Source organism: Populus nigra, chromosome 15 (assembly GCF_951802175.1).
Source record: "Populus nigra chromosome 15, ddPopNigr1.1, whole genome shotgun sequence".
Classification (NCBI taxonomy): Eukaryota; Viridiplantae; Streptophyta; class Magnoliopsida; order Malpighiales; family Salicaceae; genus Populus; species Populus nigra.
In genome coordinates, this window is record NC_084866.1 from 703,619 (window position 1) to 731,472 (window position 27,854).

The 27,854-nt window shown below is 35.1% G+C and overlaps 3 protein-coding genes and 1 long non-coding RNA gene across 4 annotated transcripts; 2 read left to right on the forward strand and 2 right to left on the reverse strand.

Moving 5' to 3' along the window:
* The first annotated feature begins 1,820 nt into the window (after positions 1–1,820).
* On the forward strand, positions 1,821–7,276 carry LOC133674241 (histidine kinase 5-like). Its single transcript, XM_062095271.1, has 11 exons — positions 1,821–2,123; positions 2,570–3,474; positions 3,573–3,629; positions 3,742–3,969; positions 4,053–4,146; positions 4,232–4,569; positions 4,824–5,232; positions 5,405–5,508; positions 5,679–6,485; positions 6,631–6,798; positions 7,044–7,276. Exons 2-11 carry the CDS (start codon positions 2,764–2,766, stop codon positions 7,164–7,166), a joined length of 3,039 nt encoding a protein of 1,012 aa, XP_061951255.1. The 5' UTR covers positions 1,821–2,123; positions 2,570–2,763; the 3' UTR covers positions 7,167–7,276.
* Positions 7,277–7,463: 187 nt separating this feature from the next.
* On the reverse strand, positions 7,464–12,399 carry LOC133674243 (glutamate receptor 2.8-like). Its single transcript, XM_062095273.1, has 5 exons — positions 11,722–12,399; positions 9,239–10,557; positions 8,808–9,120; positions 8,302–8,708; positions 7,464–8,210 (listed from the first exon to the last, which is right to left on the reverse strand). Exons 1-5 carry the CDS (start codon positions 11,993–11,995, stop codon positions 7,632–7,634), a joined length of 2,892 nt encoding a protein of 963 aa, XP_061951257.1. The 5' UTR covers positions 11,996–12,399; the 3' UTR covers positions 7,464–7,631.
* Positions 12,400–16,748: 4,349 nt separating this feature from the next.
* On the forward strand, positions 16,749–17,692 carry LOC133674244 (uncharacterized). Its single transcript, XR_009835173.1, has 2 exons — positions 16,749–17,000; positions 17,384–17,692. It is a non-coding gene; the product is annotated as an uncharacterized LOC133674244 (long non-coding RNA).
* LOC133674242 (glutamate receptor 2.8-like) lies at positions 17,522–21,561 on the reverse strand. Its single transcript, XM_062095272.1, has 5 exons — positions 21,259–21,561; positions 19,589–20,928; positions 19,145–19,457; positions 18,669–19,069; positions 17,522–18,574 (listed from the first exon to the last, which is right to left on the reverse strand). Exons 1-5 carry the CDS (start codon positions 21,527–21,529, stop codon positions 17,936–17,938), a joined length of 2,964 nt encoding a protein of 987 aa, XP_061951256.1. The 5' UTR covers positions 21,530–21,561; the 3' UTR covers positions 17,522–17,935.
* Between the last annotated feature and the right edge of the window lie 6,293 nt (positions 21,562–27,854).

Here is a 27,854-nt window from a genome sequence, read left to right on the forward strand (position 1 = left end):
TAATAAAAAAAAGTAAATTAAAAAAATGATTGATGGAGGGAAAAAAACTATATACCTAAAAGGCATCTACCTTTTACTGTGGATTTGCACAATAAAATCCACAGTGAAAGGGGATTTACATAGTAAAATCTACAGTAAAAGGCGGCTAACCCCTTTTAGTTATAGTTAATCAATGGAATGACAATTTTTTCTTTTCTGTTTTTTTGGCAGTATAAACTATAGGCATTGCCTTTTTTTTTTTTTAATAGATTAAACCAACTGATCACACCATTGCCTTCGAACTAATCTAATTTAATGTGGGTTTGCTAATATAAATTATTTAAACTTTTTAATTTATGTGTATTTTAGTGTTCCTTTCACAAAGGTTACGTAATTAATGCCCAACTTGATGACTCCATTGCTTATATATAAATCAGCTGTAGCAGGCACCGTTTTGCTTTTGCGTTTAGAACTTTGTCCAGCTGTATTTCAATAGTATATTTAATTTTAAAAATATTAAATCAATATTTTTTAATGATTTTAATATATTTATATAAAAAAATAAAAAATTTTATTTTAATACAAATAATAAATAGATATTGCATGGAAGGATTGTGAGTATGAGACTTCAAATTAAGTGTAGTTTTGGTTGTTTTTTAAAGTATTTTTTATTTGAAAATATATTAAAATAATATTTTTTTTATTTTTTAAAAATTATTTTTAATATCAGCACATCAAAATGATATAAAAACACCAAAACAATTATTAATTTGAAGTAAAAAAAAAATAAAATTTTTAAATTCTTTTTTAAAATACTTTTGAAACGCAAAAATAAAAGCAGCTTATTGGATTTTTGTATAATTTAATTCCTCACAAACCATTTCTTAATTGTTTTTAGATTTTTAGCTAAACAATGTTCAATCAAATTGGATAGGACTTGTTAACTTCAAGGCCCGTGAGATTAGTCGAGGTACGTGTAAGCTGATCCAAACACCAACGTTAAACTAAAAAAATAAAATTGGATAGGACATGAGAATTTCAATTACATTACTAGTGTTAAAAGCATATTGAAAAAACACGTTTAATCTAGTTTTGTTAGGTCATATCTTCACGTCAAAGACCCCCGAATTTCAATGTCAAAAGAATACAATCTCAAGCAAAACCCAAATTTCAATGGATTAGGTAGACTATTCCATGTTTAAAGCAAAAAATGGACCGACAGAAATTTTGGTTAAAAAATTAAATGGGTTAATTTAAAATAATATTGTTTCACGATTTTATTTTAAAAAAAGTTAAAATAATATTTTTTTACTTTTTATTTAAATCAAACCAGATCTCTCGTTTGAGTTTTAATTAGTGGACTAAATTAATTATTAACCTTCTAACAATTGTAGATGCATTTGACATAAACTTTCCAGCAGCTTCCCTGTAAATGGAGTGCATTCTCAGCATACAAGCTCCCATTTCCTGGCGCAGTAACCATGCGCCACCCCAACACGTATCCTAGGAATAGTATAAGGCGGGGAACAAGGAGAGCTTCCTTCCCATTTTAAAAAATACTTGATCAAAAACTTTCCAAAAAAATAATGAAAAATAAAATATCTCTCTCAGAGAAACAGGAGCAAGAAAACAGAGAGAGCAAGCTGGTGATTTCCTTTTTTTTTAAGTTCTAGCCATGAATGTGACCTTAAAAACGAAAAAAGAAGAAGACAGAAACTTTATTGTATAAATTATTACACAAATTAAAGATTGAATAAAAAGGTCCAAATTTAAGGAATTCTCTAATATTTTTGACCTCCAAATGCACATGGCTTCTTGATGCTCGTACTAGCTAAACTATAGTGTTGGTATTATACCTTCTCTTCTCTCCACATTTTTTTTGGTTATCTTTTTTTCCCCTCACATGCTCTCCTCTCTCTCTCTCTCTCTCTCTCTCTCTCTCTCTCTCTCTGTTAGTGGCTGATTATTCATTGACAACTAACGACTCAGTAGTTAAGACCAGTATCCAGACTCTTCATCAGATCTACAGTGAAAAAGTTTTAGCCCTTAAACTTTCATTTTCTTGTCTGCCCATGTGTTCTTTCTTGATCTTCTTTGCTTCTTGGTTGCATGAACTTTGATTCCATCACCATTGATTCACCAAGGTTAGTCGGCTCCTTTGTTTCTTGAATTGTTTTCGTTGATGGATCTTTTGCTTTGTACGTGAAATGTTTTTGACAATGACATGTGTTTGCACTTGTTGTCTTCTAAAGTTACTCAAGGTTGGATAGATTAATGACGTAATGCAAGGATTCCTTTGTTTGGTTGATAGAATGGAGAGCGAATTCTTTTGTTTGGTTAACTGTTTTAAATCAATGAATCCTCCTTTCTCTATAACAAGTTTTATTGTTTTTTGATATTTGGTTAAATTACTATAGCCAATCGACTTCGCTGTAATTTTTATAGCCATCCAATTTTGCTGTTGTTGCTTCTTCTGCTCCTCCTTTAAATTCATGATCTTGCTGCATGATATGTTTGCAGATGCTTATTTGATTTCCTATTTCTGAAGTGTAGGATGTGATTTCCTCTGGTAATTCATTTTGTTCTGTAGGTTCCAATAGGAATTCATAATTTTCTAGTCAAAATAAAGTGCTTCCATTTCATGGTTTTGGAAGCTTTTCTAATGCGAGCAAAGGGTTTTAAAAGGTTGAAGTTTTTGACTGGTTCCGGGGACTAGAGTGGCGTAAGTAGCTTGATTCAGTAGCCTTTTCTGGACAGAAGCAAAGATTTGATGCAAGTAATTTAATGGTCAGCGAAATGGAGAACGAACAAATGGAGGATATGGACATTGAAGCCCTCCCTTCAATGTGGCCTGAAGATATTGATAGTTCAAAACCATATGTAGAGAAGCCGGTAGGGGATCAAGATATGTTAGAGGAGGTTACAATAGTTGAGGAGCCAACTATAGTTGATTTCCACCATCTCGTCGAGCTCACCAATTACACTGATAGAGGCTCTTCTCAGTTGACGCATCTTGTTCAACATTGGGAATACAAGCATGCAAATGCAGTCCGCCTTCTCAGAGAAGAGCTTGACATCTTAAGCAAACAAAGGGAGGAAGTTGAGCTCAAGAAATTGGAGATCTTGGAGGATTTTCGCTTTGAGGAAGAAAGATACAGTGGCGATAAACGACCGATTTCTATATTGGATGAAATAATTGATTTATATCAAGATATTCCTCGGAGAAAACGTGATGTCATTGTTCAAAGCAAGAAAGTAAACATAGATGCCGAATTCGACACTGTTGCATACTGGAAACAACGAGCAAAGGATTTAGAGAAATTGTTGGAGGCCAGTGTCCACAGAGAGCAGTTACTGATGGAGAAGTTACAGGAAAGCTTACAGAACTTGGAAAAGCAATCCTCACCAGTTGAGGAGTTGACACAGATTCTGAAAAGGGCTGATAATTTCTTACATTTTGTGCTTCAAAATGCTCCTGTTGTTATAGGTCATCAGGTATTAGGAGTAAAAATGATGAAAACCTACATATTCCTTCTGCCATATGGCCAATTTCTAGCTAAAAGGTCTGATTTGCTGGCAATTTCTTCTTTCAGGATAAGGATTTAAGATATCGCTTTATCTACAATCAGTTTCCGCGTTTGCAAGAGGAGGTAAGAAATTGTAATCGAGGCAGGGTTTTCGTTGTTCTTCTTCAAAGAATTTTGTTAGCTAGCTGGAGTCGCTCTGAGTTACCTATCTATATTGTGCATTTCACATTTTCAGGAAATTTTAGGAAAAACAGATGTCGAAATTTTTTCAGGCTCAGGAGTGAAGGAATCTCAAGATTTTAAGAAAGAAGTTTTGGATAAAGGATTGCCTGCAAAGAGGGAAATCACATTTGAGACAGAATTATTTGGTTCAAAGACATTTTTGATTTATGTAGAGCCAGTGTTTAGCAAGTCCGGAGAGACGATCGGTATAAACTACATGGGAATGGATGTAACTGATCAGGTAAATAATTCTTTTTCATGGTTATTTAGAATCTTCATTATCATGGAGAAGTATGGGCATTTATGTTCCTGAATGCACAACAGGTGAGGAAAAGAGAGAAAATGGCACAGCTTCGAGAGCAGATAGCAGTACAGAAAGCCAAGGAAACAGAACTTAACAAAACAATCCATATAACAGGTTAGTTTTTCGGCGGAAAATTGTGCAGTGGTGACTTCTGTGGAAGAGAATCTCAATCTGACCTTGTCTCTCTGCACTTTTTCAGAGGAAACAATGCGTGCGAAACAAATGCTAGCGACCATGTCTCACGAAATAAGATCTCCACTTTCTGGAGTTGTCAGCATGGCTGAGATTCTTTCCACTACAAACCTTGATCGCGAGCAAAGACAATTATTGAATGTGATGATATCTTCAGGAGACTTGGTTCTTCAACTTATAAATGATATACTCGACCTTTCCAAGGTTGAGTCAGGTGTTATGAAGTTGGAAGCAACAAAGTTCCGACCAAGAGAGGTAGTAAAACATGTATTGCAGACTGCTGCAGCATCATTGCAAAAGATTCTGACCTTGGAAGGACGTGTAGCCGATGATGTTCCCATTGAGGTCAAAGTTTCTTAACACAATGTTTAGCTGTCTTTTTTGAGGCAGCATTTTCTTTGAGTACTGCGTTTCTACTAATTGAATCTGCAACATAAATCCTTCTGTACCGTTTAGCTCTGTCAGAAGGCAAAATCTGTTTGTGTTAGTAAGGGGTTGCAACAATGTGCCAAACTCATCATTTTAAATTCAATGATACTTGTGCAGTAATTATTTAGCTTTTCAAGTTTCTTATTAAAGACAACCTGCTTCGATTTCAGGTCATTGGAGATGTTCTCAGGATCCGGCAAATCCTCACCAACCTGATCACCAATGCAATCAAGTTTACTCATGAAGGGAAAGTAGGTATAAACCTTTATGTCGTATCGGATCCATGTTATGGAAAAGCTGAAGGAAACCATCAGAAGTCATCTGGAGATCAGTTAACCACAACTGAGATAAAAGAAGACAAGCCTAAGCTGTCATCTCAAAATTGCAGTGATAGAAAAGGTTTCCACAGTAAAAAATACAGTGAAGGTCCATATCCAGATCATTTGCCTAGTGATGAATCTCAAACCCCAGTTAAGAATGGAAACACAACGGATGGGGATGAAGGGGAGGAACCTCAAGTACCTGGAACAACAGTGTGGCTTTGCTGTGATGTTTATGATACTGGAATTGGAATCCCAGGTACAGTATCGATACCTTGACTCTATTCTAAAACTATACACCAAGTTGAAGAAGAATTGAGAATACCTTTAGCTTCTTTTCTGTGGCTATTAACACTGCGGCTGTCTATTACATCTCAAGTTAGTTTCTATTGTGAAAGCAATATTAAGTACATTTCTCATTCATGCAACAGAAAATGCTCTGCCTACTCTATTCAGAAAATACATGCAAGTTAGCGCAGATCATGCTCGAAAATATGGTGGGACAGGGCTTGGCCTTGCTATATGCAAACAGCTGGTAAATTTTCTTTCCACCAAAGCTATTTTTGATTTGCAATTTGACTGTAACAAAGTGCTCAGAAACATTTTGGTATAAACATGCGTTCATAACTTAAAATACTAAAACAGAACATCATGTGCTTACGTATTTTCACACTGCCTTCTTACAATTCTATTCGTTTGGAATAGGTTGAGCTGATGGGAGGTCGTCTCACTGTGTCTAGCAAAGTGAAATGTGGATCTACGTTTACCTTTGTGCTACCGTACAAGGTATCATTAACCTGTGATTCTTCTGATGATCCTGATGATCTATCAGAGATGGCTGATCATGAAGCTCCACTAGAGGATGAAACTGCCGGCTTCTTTCAGTTCCAACCACGTACTTTGGGCTCTCTATTCTCTTCTAATGGATCCACCAGGACCCAAAAATTATTGCCACATAGTATCGGTTTTACCAAATCCCCTAAAATTATTGGAATCTCAGAGGATTCTTGCTCATTTCCTTCTGGTAACGTTAGACTGAAAGAGACGACTTGTGTTGAGGATGCCTGTTCTATGGTTGAAGTTGCTGAGACCTTATCTGAACCTGAAAGCTCATTTAGTCACAGCCCTGAACGTGACTACGAGGATTTAGTTTTTAGAAGTCAACAAAGTCAAGGCGACACAAACTGTAAAATCCCGAATGGCACTACAAATTGCAATAATCACACAGAATCAAGCAGAGAAGTGAGCTTAAGGGCAAATACAGCCGAACCACCAGGATCGTGTCAGGAAGAAGAAAAATCTGTCATTAATTCTCAGTGCACTTCTACCAGCATCCCACAAAAACCAGAATCAAAACCAAAGCCAAAGATTCTTCTAGTAGAAGATAATAAGATCAATGTAATGGTGACGAAATCAATGATGAAGCAGTTAGGCCATACCATGGATGTTGTGAATAATGGAGTTGAAGCTGTGCGTGCAGTTCAGTCCTGTTGTTATGATCTAGTTTTGATGGTAATTTCTAGATTCAAATCATTTCTACCGCCACCTTTTCTTTGTTTATGGTTCTTCTGATGGGATTATGCGAGAATGCAATTTTGATTAAGCTGAACACTTAGATCTTAAGTTTCAGTAACCATGTATGACATTAATTTTGCAGGACGTCTGCATGCCGGTAATGAATGGCCTTCAAGCTACACAATTGATTCGTTCTTTTGAAGAAACTGGCAATTGGGATGCTGCTGCCAAGGCTGGAATAGAGCCTTCAGCTTCATTACAAGATAGTCAGAGTTCTATTCATTATGATAAGAGGATGCCTATAATTGCGGTGAGCACTTCACTCTTAATAGCCTCAAATTCTGAGACCCCATTCTATCTCCTGATTCACTAGAAATCTTACCACCCTGAGTGTTTTTAGTTGGATGTTTGTTATTATCAAACAACACAAAGCATTGTGGCTTGCTTTCTATAGTAGCCGAGCTACGCTGAAGCACTGAAACATGTCCTTATTTCATCACCCTTTAAGCCTTAAATCCGTCTGCATATACTAACAGATTCAGTTGGTGAATGCAGATGACAGCAAATGCATTATCAGAGAGTGCAGAGGAATGTTATGCAAATGGTATGGACTCATTTGTTTCAAAGCCTGTGACTTTTCAAAAACTAAAAGAGTGCCTAGAACAATATTTACCATGATGTCTGATGTAAATTTGTGTACAAAAAATGCTAGGAAAATTTTGTGACCAATGTAACATGCTCTTTGCAGCCATTAGCATCTCAATAGAAGTTGTATAGATCCATGTCAATATTCTTTCCCTTCTTCAAGATTATTTTAACATTGTTCCTTCAAAGATAAGGAAATCTCTGGTTTCTAGTCAAGTTAGGACTTGAAAGAAAAGGCAGAGAAGCCTACAACAGACATGAAGGTACAGAAGTTAATGCAGGATTCCCTTCAGCAACACTAACAGAAAACAGAATTTTCACTGAAAGAGATAAAGGGCAAGAGATATACTTGTGATAATTTACTAAAATCCCGAAACTCAGTTTATTCCTACTTACATCCTTATAAAATCGTATTACTTCTATGTATCCGCAATACAGTAATTCAATGTCTTTACTAATGGCTACTGGGGTTCTAATTGTCAAATGATAATGTACAAGTCAATTATTTTCATGGTCAATTTCCAAAGCTGTTGGTCTCTCTTGATTTTGGTTGGTAAGCTGATCAATATTTATTACTGCCTCTTGAGGTGATTGCCTATTTGGACTAGAATCATAATCTGTAGAAGAAGGATCTTCAGGAAATTGTGTGTGAACTGAGAAGGCTGACGGACTTGGCACGCCCATAGAAGGCAGACTGATTCCATTTCTATCAGTCAGTTCCATTTGTCTGGATGTTTGGGACGTCGAGTCCCTTTGAATGAAGATTCTGAAGAAATTTTTAGTTCTATCCCATATTGAAGCTGTGGGATCAGAGGGCCTCAAGTCTCTTCTTTCTCGGTAAACAAACATGGCAATGAAGATAATGAGAGCTAAAAATGCAGCTAGTCCGGCAATTAAGAATAATCCCCAGAAACTCTTGAGACTAAGGATATTAGATGAAACTGAGGTGCTGGAATCTGGACAGCTGCCTTTTCTGCCAAACCATGCATCCTCTATTTGCTTCATTTTATCCCCCTCTGTCACATTTAAAATTGCCCTTGATATATCAGGCACTAGAGGAGAACCTTTAGGGAAGACCTGGAGTCACGAAAACAAAGCATAGATGAGAAACCATGCACTTATTAGCCATATAGAAAATGGAAATAGAAAGATGGAAAAGTGAACTTACAAAGCCAAAACCGCCGGTTTTGAATGTAGGATCAATCATGGTATATTTCGTGCAATATTTTGACAGAAAGAGTTTCATATATGGCACTTCGTCGAAAGCAGCAGCAATACCACCATTTCCACTTCCTTTGGAAAAGAGTTCGTGGCATTCTTCTGGAGAATTATACATCATGAGCTTGGACTCGTCGAAACCCAAGCCTAACAGGATTTCTCGAACAAAAGAACCCTTCAGGTAGCCCACATACCCCCCCTTCATAATGAGATCATGTACATCAGTAACTGTAGGCTGCAGCTGCTGGACTGTAAGTAAGCTCGTTAAACTGGCGGTGTAGCTCTGTGTGAGGACCAACACAACAAAAAACCATATAATTACCACTGCCCGAGCCAAGTTGCTAACCAATTTCTCCCCTGCAAATATAAACATAAAGTCAATTTGGTGTTTATATATATATTGGTGAGTGCTAGTACTACAGAAGAAGGGAAATTCACAAGGGGAAGGGAGATTACGCTGTGCAAAAACCATTGTTGAGAAGGAAAACCAGAAGCTAGTTCCTGCTTGATCTGAAGCAGACCCTCGAAAATCTTCATTTATTCTGTGCTCAAGAACCCAGACAACAAATCCAATGAAAAGAAAGAAAAAAAAACTGCTCACCCAAAGGTCCCATGTCAAAGGTTTCATGAAGACCCATGCATTTTTACTATTGTTGTCTGCTATAGGAACAATCATGGAGACACCACTTTCTGTGAAAGGCAAGGTGTAATCGATGTACAAGGACCTGTTGAAGACAATGGACACGTCTCCAACCACAGCATCATAATTCTGTTCGCAGTAAACAAAAATGCAAAAGAAAGAAATTTACTTGCATCAACGTGGATGATATCAATGCAATATCATAAACATAGAATAAGTACACAAAAAAGATATAATTATATTTTACCTTTAAATACACTTGATAGGCCAGATCATCGTAAGTTCCAGCAGGCATGGCATGGGGAATGTACTCATAAGGCAAAGCATAAGGCAATGCTTTCACTACTGCATCAAAAACATCTATGCAGTATCCGGTGACTTTTGTGGTGTTGGAACTAGGATCCTTTGTCACAGCCACAAACTCAACGAAGCCATCCTTCACTGGCACTCCTATTTTCAACTTCTTCTCATTTGTGGGAATCTCCCAACCCTTGGGAGCGACAGTTGCATCCCCGGGAAAAATTGCAGTTGAAATGCCGGACATAGAAGTTGAATTTGTAGGTTCCAATTGTTTCACGAGTCCTTGTGTTGGTGTCCAAAGCCCAACCTCTCTTCCTCCATTTCCATTCACATTAACTATCTGGAAAGCTGGAGATTGCAACTGCCCATCAACAAAATGGTAATCTCCTGTAAGGCCTTTGAAACTAGTGTTTGATAAAGCTTGAAGAAGGTTTGGACCATTTAAGGAGACGCCAAGAGTTGCGAGATCCGTTGATGAGCTGCTAGAAACATTTGCCTTCTGAAAGCCAAAATTTGTAGCTCCAGCTTTCTCTACTGCCCTGGCCAATGCTTTCGTAGCATCATACGCCCATAGTCCATAAATGCTCAACTCAGCGTCAATGTTATTTGGATTATCTTGCAAGAATTTCCTTTTCCACCGAACTCGAAAATTTTCAAGCTCTTTTGTTCTTGGAACGTAAGGTTTAATACCCAGTACCCCTTGTATTGTATCAGTGACGGAAGGAATTGGTGAACTCAAGAAATCAGTAGTCAGACCATCAGTCATGATCCAAACATAGCCTTCACTCATCATTCCAATCTCTTTAGCTTTGGCAAAAAGCCGAGTGCCTAGATAGCCATACATGTGCACAATGAAAACTCTAGTTTGCATTGTCATCAACTTATAGAGCTCCTCGATAATTTGATCATCAGTGGCTGATGGAGAAATGACGCTCCGGTAGGGGACACGAACATCAACTGCTTGCAGAGAATCAATTAAATAAGGTATAATTCCCTCTCCATATTCATTTTCAATGTAGATGGGTACTGCTTCTATCCATCCAAAGGCTTGAAATAATGCACTTATGGCGTTCACTTGAGCTGAGTCGCTATGTGTAGCTCGAAAAAAATAGGTACTCTTAATGGAAGTAAGGAAAGGACTTGTTGCAGAAAACGACATTATGGGCACCTGAGCTTTTTCTCCAAGGTCAATAACAAAATTGGCTTGCATTGATGTTGATGGCCCTAAGATTGCTTGCACTTCCACGTTTTTTATCAAGTCGAGGGCTGCGTTCGGCAAAGGAGAGAAGAAAAATCAAAGACATTACGTGAACCAAATTTGTGCAGCAGAGAGAGCAAGCAAAGGACCACCCTTTCTTATAGGATGACATTCTAAAGAAATCAAATTCCATTTTCTTATAGGATTACCATTCTGAATACATGTTTTATGATTTGTGAGCTCCTCTCCTCTGCCCCCACAGCGAAAAAAACTAACCTACACTTCTCTGGCCTAGCCATTCTTGCTGATCTAGCCATGTATATCTCTCACTATCAATCCAGATTTTTGGGCAGAATATGAACCGAACTTTTTATCTTCGTAACTCGAGGAGGCAAAAGATTTTAATGTCAATTAAAAGTCCTGTTCCAACTTGAGTAAAAACTGGCCTATTCATTGATGATCATACATATGCAAGAACCACTGTTCCTATATAGTTTATGCATAAATGATAGGTATATCTAAGGTTGTAGATTTCATCAGAAGACGGCCGCTAAGGCAATAACAAGTTAAACAGATTATACAATGAGCTAATCCAAAAGTGAACAAGCTTCTTATGACATATTCATCTACCGAGTACTGACAGTTGAAATTGGCCTACAAATGTGCAGATCGCAATATATTCCTCTCTATGAAAAGAATATTGCTTTTGTCAAACATCTGCTCTGAATTAATATTAGAGCAGAGGTTTCTTTAGAAGGTTTTTTCCTTGTATTTTGATATAGTTCTAAAGTCAGATGATCTCCATACGCAGATAGCCACGTTGGAAGTACAAAGGAGACAATTCTATTGTGTGGAGTGCAAAATGTCTAGCCCACAATATCAGATACGAACAAGAAATACAGCTCACAAAGGATGACTCTTGAAGCAAGATAGCCACAATTTATGATGACTTTTATATGTTCTGACCCACCTTATCACTGATGGACCTAGTAAAATAAAGAAGTATTTTCATTATCATCACATCCCTGTATAGCCACAATTATACACAGGGATTTCTATGATCAAACTAAAAGAAGTTCCAGATTGAGAACCTCGGATAATGAACACAGAATGTGTAGATATCTACCGTTAAAATGCTGACTTTCTTAACACTTTTTGATAAAAAAACGATTCATAATTGGAGAAAAGAGAAGATAATATCAAGAAATTGAGAGGGGAGGCAGAGAGGGAACCTGCAGCAGCTGCACCAACAACATCTTTCTTGGAGTCCCTGATGGCGAGGACCAGTCTGGTTTTGTAGTCACCACGAGTGGCATAGAAGTCTGAAAGGGCCATGTTGATGCAGCTCAAAGCAATATTGACATCAAAATATTCCAAGTCTAGAACCACACCTACATTCACTGGGATAGAAGTTGTGTTTTGTGCCTCTCCCATTTCCATGAACAAAATCTTCAAACAAAGAAAGAGTAAGAAGGAGATAACAGGCTTTAAGGGGGTTTTCCTCATCTTGCTGACTCTATCTAGATTTCCTGGTTTAAGCTATGATAGGAAAAATGTCTTGTCTTGTTTATAAGGTGGTGCCACTCACGGGTTTAGCACAAGAGGGTTTGAAACTGCACGCGGGGAGGACCCGAATGTGTCAGTTTGAAGAGAGGAGAGTTTCATTGACTCTTCTTGCCAGGAAATTGCATAATTTGATCAATCAAACCGTAAGTTTGGTAAGGCTACTCATACACAAACAAACAGTCAGTTCATTAAATATACTTTCCAAATCCAATCTCTTTTTTGAGCTATGAACTAACCTTAGAGTCGACTCCTGTGTTTTGTGCCCTCCATTTTTAAGAAAAATACAAAATCAAAACTTTTTATTTTTTATGTGAATATTTGAGCTAGTTAGATTAATTAAATTTTAATCAAGTTTCATTTTATTAGATCATAAAGGTTAGATTATAAATCTAACCTGTTGATTACCAATTTCTAAATCAAGAGATATTTAATCAAGTTGTCCAAAATTGGAAGAACACGATGCAAGAAGATTTGCATTATTTCTAAATCAAGAGATATTTAATCAAGTTGTTCAAAATTGGAAGAACACGACGCAAGAAGATTTGCTTTTACTTTGACATTTCTCATTTGACTCGTTATATCACTTGTTATAAGGTGGAATCACCTTGCATCCGTAGTAAAAAAAAATTTAATTTTTAGAGATATTTAAGCAATTGATATACATAAATAAATATAAAAAACCGAAAAACCTTTGAATCGAAGAGAAATTTTTAAAGGGTCATTGATAATTATATTATAGAAAATAAATATAAAAATATTGATTAATATTCTTCTTTAATATAATTACTAATAAGCCTAGTAGAAAAAACTCGTATATCTCTAAACCAAAACTTGCTTATCTTGTAGTTTTACTGGTGAATTGTATTGTGCATAATCCCCACTTGTAATCTCAACTGTTGACTGTTCCAAAGGAAGTTTATAAATTGACAGCATGTTGTTAAATTAAGACAAGCCATTATTTTGAATTGCCTACTTTAGCTACTTCTTGTTTGCTACGTTTTAATATCCGTCCCTATCCCAATTAATAACAATACACAAAGATATGAGTTCTAGACGTCTCTATCTCTTATCACCATCCACCATAGAAACTAATGTTACAAACTCACGGGAAAAAGCCTTAACCAAACGGTGGCAACTACTTTGAAGGCTAGAAATTACCAATGTTATAAAATCCAGCTTATTTCATGTTTCGAATCACAAGTATTTAGATAATTAAAATGATATTATTTTGATTATTATTTTAAAAATTAAATCAGATCTTACCTGGATTTTGATTAAATTACAAGTTAACTTATTAAATCAACTTTCAACTTAACTCAACATAAAACTTGACTCAAGTTATGGGTTTACCCACTCGATTATGTTTAATAACTCTGGAAATTACTATACGAGAGTTTAGTTATAGTTTGTCTATGACTCAATGGGAAAGAATTGTATCAACAAACAAACAACCATAAAATAAGCTAGCAAGCAAGAGTTCTAAATAATGTAGTCCCCCATCTTAATAATGTAACTCATTTTAATCCTATTGATGCCCTAATAGAATTATCAAAGCTCTATAATGATGCAATAAAGTAATTCAACATTTACCCTGGCATTGGAACTAATTGCAATTAAGATCATTTCTAATGATTATTATGAGATGTAATTATAGTGGATCATAAAATAAAATCAGTGACCACATAACTATAAATATTTTCACTAAAATATTAACATAATAATTCTAATGGAGTGTATTTTTCTAAATAATATACTAACATAATAATCCTTTTTATGCTGTAATTATGAAGCGTATTTGGAATTGAAAAATGCGGCTCCCTGATTTTCTACTGTCGGAAAATCAAGTAATCACAATTTAGCATGTTGTTTATCTAACAAAAATTGAAACAGCAGAAAGGCCCAAAAGTAGGCCCATTAAGGTTGTAACAGAAACGGGTCGGGTTATGTTATATGCTTGCATTGATTGGTGCAAGCTTGATTCAGGAAGCTGAAATTAGTACAACTTCTTGTGCGTTGATAACAAAAGAAGTTTGCTGTATACTGCCTTAGACTACATGTAGCTCCAAACTTTGGAGATGGAGAGACAAACGACAAGTCAATATGCATTCATAGATAAATTTAATTTATAATTAAATAATATTTTTGTTTGATGCCAACTTAAGTATTAAATTTAAATAATATAATTAATAAATTTTAATAATCACAAGAATATCAATTTATAGAAATTTTCCATTATGATTTTTATTTTCAATGTTTGGTTATAGAAAATTGAACCTAGCTAGCTAGGGTATTATATTTTTTTTATATTAGACTATAAAGAATATATATTCGAGATTGCTTGAGAATCAATCAAACTAGCCATTTACTCGATCAATTAATTTAATCATGCCACTAATGTTTGGCAATGAAATTTTAGTAAATAATAGACCACAAGTTTACAGCACATTTTTTTTCTTTATAGTGATCGGAGGTTATTTTTTTAATTTTATTTAAAAATATATTAACATAATATTTTTTAAAAATAAAAAAATACTTTTAATATTATCACATTAAAACAATTTAAAAATATATAAAAAAATATTTTTAAATAAAAAAAATAATTTTTTTAGAAATACACCGCCTGCAAGAGCCTGTGCCAAGCATTGAATAAAACATTCAAACAGTGGTCTTTCTCAAAGCCCTTATGAACATGAAAGCGTTGAAACCATGGAATTCAAGTGTTCTTGCGTTTGTCTTAAACTCTTAAAAATTAATTACTCAAAATTCTTAAATTTCCACATTTAGCTTTCGACCTTCTTTGTACGTACCACTACTCATCATTTTGCAAGGATAGCAACAGGCAAATCTAGTTGGGGGGTTTGTCACTGTAATCAGATCCGCGCGAGAAGTATTTTTATTTGCAGACACATACTACATAGAATAGGTTATCCATGAATTCACACCGATAAAATCCTTGATGTTAATTACCATGGCTTGTAAATTACAGGAAAACTTGCCATGGTTTAGGATATGTGGAAAGGCAGTCATCTGGACTGCGTACGAGCCTTAAAATCTCTTGAAAGATGAAAGCAACCAGGTACGTATCCAAACAAGAACAGTCACCATACAACATGTGGAAATATTTGTGGAAGTATATTCATTGCTATATACTGTCTAGTCTCAAGGTAAGATCGTAAACTTTCCACGAGGAGTCAAACTAGAAGATGGAAAGCCATTAATCGACACTGACAAACGAGAAGTCAATATGCATTCGTAGATCCATTTCTATTATGCGATCCAAATATTCATAAGAAATGGAATCAAAAGCTTTATGAAAATCTATTTTGAAAACAAACTCGTCGAACCCTTTTCTCTTGGTAGCGATCCAAATATCAACCTAATTATGGGTTTTAGAAGAACAAGTTCCGTGTTTTTGAGACTTGTATTTTTGGAGACTAGCATATCAAGATTCTGAAAATCCTTATTGATTAGTTAATTGAATCAGCTGATTGATTGACTAGTTGCTGCTGGTTGACTGGTTGTTCTAAACCAGTTGATTGTTGGTTGATCATTTCAGTTAACCGATTGACCCGACAGTAGAGTTTTATCGGCTCTATTAAGTTAGATTAGTTTGAGTTATGTTCGAGATTGATCGGGTGAAACAATTCGGCTTTATATTTATGTTTTGGTCTCTAAGTTTAGAGTTTTCAGTCTTTTATGATACTTTTTTTTGAGTTGATTTTGAGTGTTTTTTGTATTTGTTATAGGTTCTACTAATGTTTCCCCTAACAATCTTCAGTAGTTTTTGGTTTTGTATTTATTTGTCTTTTGCTTTTGTTTTCCAGACGAGTGAGATAATCTTTAATATGCATGTAATATAAATAAATATGTATGTTGATCATAAGATGAGTACAATTAGTTAATTGCTTGAATATTTATATATGTTGCTTTATTTTTCGAGTATTCATCGATTCTTGAAATTGTACTCAGCATTATGTTGAACTAAATTCTATTCAATATGATATATATTGCTTTAATAATTATACGAATATCCATTATTTATCAATATTGGTATACTTGTCAATAACTCTATGCTAACGGAGAGTAATTAGTCTATGTGCACATAATATTATGTATATGTAGCTGGTGAGAGAGGCACCAGCCTGTGGTGACTGATCTTCCCAAAGTGGTCATCTTCAAGTGTCATCTGGTCACCTTCAAGTGTCATCTGATCTCTAATATGTATTTCACTACTTTAAAATAATATGCTTAGTATGTATATTTATATTAAGATAAATCAACTTGCAAATTATTAATATCTAAGATGTATGTTAAATGTTATTCACTCAATGAGTTGGTTGAACCCACCCCTCTATTTTTAATATTATTTTAGGTTCTTAGTTTCTGTTAGCAAGTGGGTCTTGTTAAGTGTTTCTGCTTCTTAACTTTTAGTCGGTATGCCTTGTTTGTTCTGCGAGACTTTTCTTTTAGTTTTGATTCGATATTTTAAACACTCTATTATTATATTGTTTTAATTAAGTTTAGATGTTGATAATATAATAAGTATTATGGATTGTTGCTTTATTTTATTTGATGATGAGAATTATTTTAAAGTGTTATTTGATTTTATTAGTTTTAAAAAATATAGTATCTAGAAAGATAGTGAAATGTTATAAAATTTTTATATAATTCTTGGTGGTATCATATCCTCGAGATTGCCGCACAATGATGTAAACTCCATCCCTTTAAATATTTATAACAATCATTCATAACAAATTAATTATACATTAAAAATGATTAAAAAACAACAGATATATTTATCATAATATTCAATAGGTTTTAAATGGACCTTTGAAGTGGCTGCAGTTGACCAGAAGCAAATTGAATCAAGGATGGCAGTGTAGGAGTGTAGGGTATGGTGGCAGATCTGGTGTGCTGCTCCTCCTTTTTTCTTCCCATGTCGGCGGTGAGTATCACTACCACTTATCGAGGGATATCAGTCGCTTGAAGATTTGGTCTTCTTTTTCTCTTCCTTCTCCCTGCTGTTTTTTCTTGAGGTGGTTGTCGTTACGACTGTGGACTTTTAAATTTCTCTGCACACCTTTTTCCTATTTCTCTCTTTCCCTCTTTCTGCACTTTCTTCTTCTTTTTTTTTTCCTTAAAATTTTTCCTTATCTTATCACCTTATCTTCACTCACCTTGTATAAACCTCTCTTTCTATTTATTTTTCAATATTATCCCCTTGTTTATTTGTTGCTTGGAGGGGGCAAAACTTTGTGTTTATTTTGGTCCCTCTTTTCTTTTTTGATTTTCATTTCACTTACTAATTTTTTTTGTTTTTTTTTAAAGAAAGTGCTGGTAAAGTTGGTGGAGTCCCGGCGGGATTGGGCTTTCCAGCTCCTATAAGTCAGCAACCAGGGGAGTTTTCCAGCGGAAATTCGACTGAAAGAAAGAGGAACAATTCTAAAAGAAATAGGGGAAGAGAAATACAGGAATAAGAGGCATCTTATGCTGAAGAAACACCCCTAAAGTCAGCCACTCAGTCAGTCATTCTTAGTTCTCTGAGTTGAGTAGTTCTGACTTAAGTTCTGATTTCTAATTTGTTACAGCTATCTTAAATAAATATTATTATTCTTATTAATGCCTATTTCCCAACAAGTAGAGTCATTATTAGACTAGGATATAATGAATATTTATTCAAGCAATAAGAAATCATCAAAAACCTTTCAGAAATTTCTAAACCTATCAATCTTTCTCTTCTCTATCTGAGTTTTGCCTATCAATCTCTCTTCTTTTCTTGAGTTTTCATCAATATTATAGGACAGAAAGTCATATAAGAATGTGAAGAACCGAGAGTGTAGCTGTGCTGGACCGTTGTTGTGATCTCGAAGAGTAGGAGTCCTAATAGGATTTAGACCTCTGATGAATAATAGCATAAGACCTCTGATCAGTACGGGTCCGCGTCTGATGATTAACATTAGACTTCTGATTTCCCTTAACAGGCCTCTCTTGATTTGGGTTGGAGAGCTTATCAGCACTTACTATCACTACTTCATGAGATGCTTGGCTATTTGGACTGGAATCACGACCTGCAGAGGATGGATATCCATGAAATTCAGTGTGAGCTGAAAAGCCCGGCGGACTTGCCCTGCCCACACTTGAAGAATGAATCCCATTCCTGTCATTCACTTCGATATGGGATGTGAAGTCCCTTTGATTGAAAATGCTAAACAAATGTCGAGTTTTACTCCAAATTGAAGTTGTGGAGTCAGAGGGTCCCAAGACTACTCTCCCCTCCTGATGAACAAACATCACTATGAAGATAATGAGAGCTGAAACTGCAGCTATTCCAGCAATTAAAAATAATCCCCAGAAAGTCTTGATACTAAGGGTATTAGACGGAACCGAGGTGCCGGAATCTTGAAAACTAGTTTGATCGCCAAACCATTTATCCTGGATGCCCTTCATTTTATCTCCCTCGACCATATTCAAAATCGCCCTTGATATGTCAGGTACAAGAGGAGAACCTTTAGGGAAGACCTGAAATTCACAAAACAAAAAATGGTAGTATAAAACTATACACTAATGAGCTTTAGAGACAAATGGAAATAAAAAGATTTGAAAGTGAACTTACAAAGCCAAAACCTCCCATTTTAAATGAAAGATCAATCACTTTATATTTGGAGCGATATTCCGGCATTAAGAGCCTAATATATGGAATTTCATCGAATGCAGCAGCAATACCACCATTTCCACTTCCTTTGGAGAAGAGTTCGAGGCATTCTTCTGGAGAATTATACGCCAAGATCTTGGACTTGTCGAACCCCAAGCCTAACAAGATTCCTAGAACAAAAGAACCCTCCTGGTAGCCCACGTACTCCCCCTTTTTAACGAGCTCATGTACATCAGTAACTTTTAGCTGCTCGACTGTAAGTAGGCTAGATAAACTGGCGGTATAACACTGTGTGAGGATCAGCACAACAAAACACCATATGATTACCACTACTCTAGACAAGTTGCTAACCACTCTCTCCCCTGTAAATTGAAAAAATTAAAGTCAATTCGGTGGTTATATATATTTAAGTGTTTCAACAGGAGAAGAGAAATTACGTTGTGCGAACACCATTGTTGAGAAGGAAAACCAGAAGATAGTGCCAGCTTGATGTGAAGCAGGTCCTCGAAAATCTCCATTTATTCTGTGCTCAAGAACCCAGACAACAAATCCAAAGAAAACAAAGGATAAAAGACTGCTCACCCAAAGGTCCCATGTCAGAGGTTTCAAGAAGAACCAAGCATTTTCGGTAGTGTGACCTTCTATAGGAACAAAAACGGAGACACCGCTTTCTATGAAAGGCAAAGTATAGTCGACGTACAAGGATCTGCTGTAGACAATGGTAACATCTCCAACCACAGCATCAAAATTCTGTTGGTTGTAAACAAAAATGCATAAGAAAGAATATCTCCGAAAAATAAGACTTGCGTCAATGTGTATGATATTCAATGCAATATCAAAAGCATAAAATAAGTGCAGCAAAAGATAAAATTAAGTTCTACCTTTAAGTACACTTGATAGACCAGATCATTGTAAGTTCCAGCAGGCTCGCCGTCAGGGTTGGCAAAGGGGACATATTCATAAGGCAAATCATAAGGCAATGTTTTGACAACAGTATCAAAAACATCTATGCAGAATCCGGTGATTTTTGTGGTGTTAGAACCAGGATATTTTCTGACGTCCACAAACTGTCTGAAGCTGGACTTCACCGGCACTCCTATTCTCAACTTATTTTCTTTTGTGGGAATCCTAAATCCCTTTGGAGCAACAGTTGTGTCACCTGGGAAAATCACGGTTGAAATACCGGACAGAGAAGTTGAATTCGTACCATTACTAGGAACGAATTGTTTCACAAGTCCTTCTTTTGGTGTCCAGAATCCAATCTCTCTTCCTCCATTTCCATTCACATTAACTATCTGGAAAGCTGGAGGTTGCAACTGCCCATCAGCAAAATGGTAATCTCCTGTAAGGCCTTTGAAACTAGTGTTTGATAAAGCTTGAAGAAGGTTTGGACCATTTAAAGAGACGCCAAGAGTTGCAAGATCCGTTGATGAACTGCTAGAAACATTTTCCTTTCGGAAGCCAAAATTTTTAGTTCCAGCTTTCTCAACTGCCAAGGCCAAAGCCGTGGCAACATCATAGCCCCGTAGTCCGTAAATGTTCAACTCAGCATCAATAATATATGGATTATCTTGTTGGAATTTCCTTTTCCACCGAACTCGAAAATCTTGGATCTCCTTTGTACTTGGAACATAAGGCTTAACACCCAGTACCCCTTGCATTGTCCCAGTAACAGAAGGATTTGGTGAACTCAACAAATCAGCTGTCAGACCATCAGTCATGATCCAAACACAGCCTTCACTCATCATACCAATCTGTTTTGCCTTGGCAAAAAGCCGAGTGCCAAGAGAGCCATACATGTGCACAATGAAAACTCTAGTTTGCATTCCCATCAACTTATGAAGCTCCTCAACAATTTGTTCATCAGTGGCTGATGGAGAAATGACACTCCGGTAGGAGACACGAGCATTTACTGCTCGCAAAGCATCAGTTAAATAAGGTATGATTCCCTCTCCATATTCGTTGTCGATGTAGATGGGTACTGCTTCTCTCCATCTGAAGGCTTGAACTAAAGCACTTATGGCATTCACTTGAGTTGAGTCATTAAGTGTAGCTCGAAAAAAATAGGTACTCTTAATGGAAGAAAGAAAAGGACTTGTTGCAGAAAACGACATTATTGGCACCTGAGCTTTTTCTCCAAGGTCAATAACAATGTTGGCTTGCATTGATGTTGTTGGCCCTAAGATTGCTTGGACTTCCACATTTTTTATCAAGTCCAGGGCTGTGTTTATATAGAGCATAAGAAAAATTAAGAACATGCAATATAATCTTTCACAATCAATGGAGATCAATGGGAAAAACCAATGACAAAATGGCAGTTTTGCAGCAGAGAAAGACCGTGCAATTATCAAACTTAGAAGATGCTTTTTTGGGTGACTTTGATAGCAAGGTATTGGTTCATATGAACAATATTCAAATTTTATAATTCAAATAGAAAAGATCTTGATTATTTGCTACGTAATCAAATATGATATGTTTATCAGACTCTTTTTATGTTTTTCGACACTAAACATCAAGTATGGTTTTAAAGGGAAAGAGTGAGAGAGGGAACCTGCTGCAGCTGCACCAACAACATCTTTCATGGAGTCCCTGGTGTTGAGGACTAGTCTGGTTTTGTAGTCACCATGAGTGGCATAAAAGTCTGAGAGGGCCATTTCGATGCAACTCAACGCAATTCTGCCATCCAAATCACTGTCCAGATCAAGAACCACACCAACATTCACTGGGATAGATGTGTTTTCAGCCATTCCCAATTCTGTGAACAAAATCTTTACACAGAAGAAGAAGAAGGAGAGAACAGCCTTTGAATGTTTTTTCTTCATCTTATTGTCCACCTATGGTCGTGCTGACTCTAGCTTAGTTAATATTTTTGTTTAAGCCTGGAAGGAAAGATCCCTTATTTATAAAGCTGTGGACCATGAAAAGTGTAGATATGTCAGCCTGGAAGAGTTTTGGAGCAATACGCGGGGAGGGCCAAACTCTACTGTAACAAAGAAAAGAGCAATTTACTCCTTGTTGTATTGCAAGGAAATTCATGATTTGGAATAGTCAAGTAAACCATATTAATAAATTGGCTCGCTACATAAGACTTGGACCTGATCAGGCGAGACAATATTATATTGATAAAAAGGTATTTCCCAGAGTTTAGCACTGACTTCAACAAGCAAAAGAACGGGAAAACCTCAATTTAGCTCTCCTAATATGAACCTTCACTATCAATTTTCTCCTATACGTAAACAATATTAGAGATTGTCACCCATCCATTCATCCACTTACAATGATACTTGGATTGTGTTTAGTAATAGAGTTAAAAATTTGAAGAAAAAATGTTAAGAAAGCAAGATTTAATGGTTGAGTATCAAGGGTGTAAAAAATGATAGTAGATAAAATGTCAATGATGCTTCGTAAGAGTTCAAAAAATTATGAATAATAGTGGTCCAAAATTTGAGATAGAATAAAAAATGACAAAAAAATGGTTAAAATTCAAAAACAAAAGGAAAAAGAGAGAGAGAGAGAGAGAGAGGAAATAAAATACAAAATTCAGAGCTTTTCCTCCTTGAAAAATCCTTTACTCCCCCATTATGAGGTTAACATTTAACCTCCTTTAAATCTTTCTCACCTCTAAAAAATGTATCAAACATGAGGTAGTAAAAAGGAGGTGATAAATTATAAGGATAAATTTTCATCGCTTTTACTTTCCTACCAAATATATCTTTAAGATATTCATCCATTTTGCATGTATTTGTTAAGTGTTTCTGCTTAAAGCACCAAAATGAGCTCCAATTTATTTTAAGAAGACAAATTTTGTGTTAATTAATAGTAACTTCACTTTTTCTTCACCATTTTATTATCTTATATAAGAGAAAATTTTACTTTGTTTTTACACTAAAATTGTCTTTATAAATTTATTGGTATTTATTTTGATGCTTTGAAGGGAAACACTTAACAATTAAGTGCAACTTCGCCATAATTTTGTCATCTCCATTGGGAGGTTAGGAGCCCAAACGTGAGACTTTCTTTTAACCAACCAGTCATTTGTAGAAACGTGAACTATGTGCTCTATATCATCTCCCAAACCCCTCAACTAAGAGGGCTACGATGATACTAATCATATCTCACATCAACTATCATGTCGAGGGTTTAATTAGGCAACTTATAAGTTTTATTATCAAAAAAATTATATTATTCTTTAATATATATTATTTTGTATTTAATTTTATCGAATAGAATAAGAATGGTAAATTTTAAATTTGTGATTTTTTTGTCAATAAAATTTTAATACCATGTTAAAAAACTATCTAAACTCAAAAACTTAATCTGTTAAATGAAATTATAAGATATAATTTATATTATTTTCTAAAATTTAGTTATCACCTCTCCTTTTACACGAGATGTTTTTTCAAGACAAAACTTGTTACGATAGTGTGAATTCGAAGGTGGAACGTACAATACCTCTTCTTGAGGATCAACCATCTAGCTGATTCAAACCACCATCATCAAATATATTTAATTTAGTTGTGTAAACAAAAAAAAATTGGAAGAGGAGGATGCCGACCAATTTGCATTTACTAGGAAATTTCTCATATTGACATCTAATGTCAACAAGTGTTGTGTGGTCCCGCACCATGTGATGGGGGGACCATTACATTAATTAGTAATAGACAGCCTTGCTGTCTCTTTAAATTAAATGAGCTGCCACTGTAGATGGCAGCAGCAAAATTTGAGAAGAAATAGAGGAGAAAAACGTGAGAAAGAAAGAAGAGGAGGTAGCAGAGTAGTCTGTCTTCTTTCTTCGATTTCCAGTTCGTTCACCGTTGGATCAGGCTGAGATTTTGACAGCAGCTTCTAGATACGTTCCTCTTCATTCTGAACGGTTAGATTGAAGATTGGTGGTGTGGAAGCTGGTCGTTTTGATAGAAAACGGGGCTGTCAGTGTTGTGAGCTTTTCTCTAACATTACTCTCTTAAATCTTGTTGTAATCCGAGAATAAGTTGTTCTTGATGATATATATGTTGTAGCCCTTAGTTGAATCTGAGAAAGAACAGTTGTGAACCCATTATTTGTGATAGTGGAAGTTTTTAGGTGGACTCCGGTCTCGTGGTTTTTCCCGCATCGGGTTTTCTATGTAAAAATCTTGGTGTTGATTTGTGTGATTATTTGCATTATATTTGGTCATTGTTTGAATCTGTTTTTTTACTGCACAAAGAAGAAAAAAGGATTGAGACTTGTGAATTGTGAATTGTATTCCGCTGAATTGATCCGGTTATTTATCCCTAATTTTCCCAACAACAAGACATGTAAAACAGATGCACTTGGATGCATGGATATATCGCGTATGATTCTACATATGGAGTAGTTGCCTCGGGTTTGCTGGAGTGGGATTCATACTAATCAAAGATATTCGTTGTCTTATTTCATTGCGTTTACCTTGACTAAATCAAAGTACATGTGGTCAATGGTTGTTGCATTATCATCAGATTCTAAATTTTAAGGTGTCGTTGGCAAGGGGTTACGCTCCCCCTTCATCTTCTTGAGTTTGAATTTATTAAGACTATACCAAATTGTAAATACATTAGTTATACAAATAATTGCGGATGACTTATTTAATATCTTGAAATTTCTTAGAACATTTTGCTCGACTTTGAATGTGAATTTAGGAAGCTGTAAAAAATAATAATCTTATAAATACAACCGGATTGAAAAACGTTGTCGTTTAAGATGCGAAAATTGGATGGTTGGATATTCGAAGATTTGAAAAATAAAAAAGGACCAAATCCCAGCCTCCTCAACCCAATTCCCTAGATTCTATAATAATGTAAGGGGCGCTGTTTGGCATCCTTTAATTTTTTATTTTAATTTTTTGTTTCTTAAAAAATGAAAATAAGATACAGAAATTGAAGTTAGATTTTTTTCCAATAAAATAAAAAATTAGTTTTTCACACTATTAGCTTATTATTTAGAAGTCGGTTTTGGTTTCCGCACTTCAGAAAATGGGTGTGAATCATGGCTAAGCTAGACCCGATATGTACTGGGGTCGGGTCTGGTTCGAGGCACCAAGGATTTGGGATGTTTGACGATCTAGATGGGATGGGGTAGGATGCTGAAGAGTCATTCCAAGTATTTAGGTTTCAAACTTCTAAAAAAAAGGTGAGTTTTCTTTGCTTCTTCTCGGTAGAAATATATATCTGTGTTCAGATTTTAGCTTTCATATCATTTTTTGTACTCACAGCTTTCCATGTCTTGTTACTCGTTTTTGGAGATCCAAGTAAACTAAAAATTTAGAAAAAAGAAAAGATAAAATACAAAAAAATATCCTGTAATTTCATCGGTGTGTTAACAACAACAATGATATTTGCAGTAATTATTTTTCAACACTTTGAAATATACCGACAGAATAATTCTGTCGATAACCCCATCAGTAATAGTGACATTTGCAGTTATTCTTTTCCAACTCTCTGAAATATATCGACATTGTAGTTCCATCGGTAAGCCCGTCAATAATGTTTTAAAAATATTTTTCTAAAAAATATTTTGAACATAAGTAGAAAAATAATTAAAATAAATTAGTATAGAAATCAAATATTTATTACAAATTTAAACATTTATATGTTCAAATACAATACATCTAAAATAGAGGCGGTGTTGGAGGAGGAGGCTGGTCGTCGCCGGGATCGAGGGGCCAATTAGGGGGTGCACATAAACCACCCATCTGTGACCTCATCTCCATTACCAATCGGCGGAGTTATTCATAATCAGTAGTGCGTCGTTCATATTTATCATTAAGATGGGTTATCTGATCTTGTTTTTGTTGGTCTAACATCACCGTGAACTCTAGAGTGTGAACGCTCTGAGTCAATTGCGAGTATCCAATTGTCGAAGCACTACGGGTTGATCACAAGTTTTTGGCTGTAGTGTTAGAGAGTCCATACACTCGATTTCTATCAGGCCTACCAAACAATCCTGCCTCCAACCACAAATCCAGATCGATATTCGAATGGGTCGAAGGATCGTTATATATATCATACCATCTGTATCTCTCCTTCAACTAGCTATTATATATATCCTGAAAAGAAAAAACAAATTCATCAAATTTAAGGAAAAAATAACTTAAAAAAATGATTAAAAACTAACATACCAAAAAGTGCTGAGCTTGACTATCAATGAACTATTGCACTATTTTTTGGCGGTTATCACTCTACACATGCGTTTCAACAAAAAGCTTTTTTGGGTTTGGCTTGAGTCCACGAACCGTTGCCTAAAATAAAAATGTTGTCAGTTAAATATATTTATAAAAAACAACTAATAATAAAAAAAATGGATGTAATAAAAAAATCATACCATCCGCTTCGCATGCGAAAGAAACAGAATGGAGCTGCTGGTATGTGTGGTAACGGAACCGTGAACACGTCGGTTCTGCCTTATCCGAACTGGACTGTGATTATCGAGCGAAACGCACGGATGTCACGTGCTTAATGAATTCCAACCATACAACCTCTAAGACAAACGACAACTTGAAATCCTTCATAACGGCCACATCATTCCAACCTGGAAGCTCTCTTTCTTTCGCATATTTTTTGGTTTTTTTTTGCACCTCGTACCAAAAATCACGCAACCTATATGGTACAAATTAATTATCTGTTAATAAATGAAAAATAAAATCTTAATATTTGAAATAAAAAATTTATACTAAATCTGATCTTACCTAATTGGAATGTGATTCTCCTAAACCCTTCTCGCAACATTATCATCAGCTCTCACCCATTCAAATTTTCCTTTGAAGTAAAAATTTATAAAAGAAAATTTTCAGTAATTTTAATAAATTGTCCAAATTAACATAAAAAAATATTTAAGTTAATACTAACCTTGAACCTTGAAAACCATGCATCAGCATGCGGTTGCCATTCAAGATGTTTGAAAACCTGGCCTCATTGAAACAATTGAATTTTCCTCAATGATTTAAAGGCTGATGTTATTATTCTAGTAGCCTCAATGTTTATAAATCTAAAATTGCATTCGTTAAATGATATATTTTTTTAAAATCATTAAACATGTCATTATGAAAGCAAAACAAACTTACATTGAAAGGTTGTCCTTTCACTAGGCCCTGTACTTGCAGGTAAATGGATCCAGCTGTGAAGAGACCCTCCCTCGATGTTGTGGCATCGCACTCGATGAGCTAGCGTCGTAATTAAATGTTTGTGCCTCATGTGCTTATTCTTGGTCGGCACCTAATGACTCATAGTCATCATCATCGCTCCTAGAAGAACTAGCAGTGATCTTATCCTCGCGACGTGCAACAGACTTTCCCCTAGACATCTACACAAATTACAGAAAAAAATTAAATAATTCCTATTTTTTAAAAAAATTCAGCAACACCTCCTCTATACAGGAAACTACTCAAAAATTTTAAACCTACAAATACACAACATATATGCCACAATCCAGTTAATTTTATTCAATTTTTGCGAACAATTTAGCATAATTTAATTTCGTAGAAAATTTTCATTTCTACACGATAATATTTTTAAACATAAATTTACAAAAACTTATTATAAATTAATATACAAAATTTCAAAATAATAATTAAAATTAATCCTACATATTTAATTGAAATTTAACAATAAAATTGAAAAAACAACAACTAAAATTCTGTAAAATAATGCAAACTTATTACAATAACAACAGAATTCAATACAATTATTTCTAAGTGATAATAATTTTAATCCTAAATTTTCAAAAATTTATTCTAAATTGAATAAATGCAAAATAATTATTAAAATTAATCCCACACATATAATTGAAATTGAACAAAAAATTTGAAAAAAAAGATAACTAAAATTCAACAAAATAATGCAAAAAATTATTTCAATAACAACTAAAATTTCACCATATTTATTAATTCATAAAATTATTAAGAACACAAAATTGAACAAAAATAATGCAAAAAAAAAATACAAAAAAAGGAAGAAAAACGAATGAAAAATACTTATATTAATGGCGTGCTTGGTTTCAGTTCTTAATTAAAAAAGAAGAAAAAAGAAAAAAAAGACATCTCTCTTGGAGTCCCTAGTGGTGAGGATCAGCCTGGTTTTGTAGTCACCGTGAGTGGCATATAGAAGTCTGAGAGGGCCATTATAATGCAACTCA

What these genes read in the sequence shown, in the direction of transcription:
- LOC133674242 (XM_062095272.1), bottom strand. Translation starts at nt 21,529, where the DNA reads ATGAAGAAAAAACATTCAAAGGCTGTTCTCTCCTTCTTCTTCTTCTGT. An exon ending in AACAATGGTGTTCGCACAAC is followed by an intron (nt 19,070 to 19,144) that starts GTAATTTCTCTT and finishes TTCAATTTACAG; the next exon opens with GGGAGAGAGTGGTTAGCAAC. An exon ending in AAATGGGAGGTTTTGGCTTT is followed by an intron (nt 18,575 to 18,668) that starts GTAAGTTCACTT and finishes TGTGAATTTCAG; the next exon opens with GTCTTCCCTAAAGGTTCTCC.
- LOC133674243 (XM_062095273.1), bottom strand. Translation starts at nt 11,995, where the DNA reads ATGAGGAAAACCCCCTTAAAGCCTGTTATCTCCTTCTTACTCTTTCTT. An exon ending in CCTATCAAGTGTATTTAAAG is followed by an intron (nt 9,121 to 9,238) that starts GTAAAATATAAT and finishes TACTGCGAACAG; the next exon opens with AATTATGATGCTGTGGTTGG. An exon ending in AAACCGGCGGTTTTGGCTTT is followed by an intron (nt 8,211 to 8,301) that starts GTAAGTTCACTT and finishes TCGTGACTCCAG; the next exon opens with GTCTTCCCTAAAGGTTCTCC.
- LOC133674241 (XM_062095271.1), top strand. Translation starts at nt 2,764, where the DNA reads ATGGTCAGCGAAATGGAGAACGAACAAATGGAGGATATGGACATTGAA. An exon ending in CCGATGATGTTCCCATTGAG is followed by an intron (nt 4,570 to 4,823) that starts GTCAAAGTTTCT and finishes CTTCGATTTCAG; the next exon opens with GTCATTGGAGATGTTCTCAG. An exon ending in TTGCTATATGCAAACAGCTG is followed by an intron (nt 5,509 to 5,678) that starts GTAAATTTTCTT and finishes CGTTTGGAATAG; the next exon opens with GTTGAGCTGATGGGAGGTCG.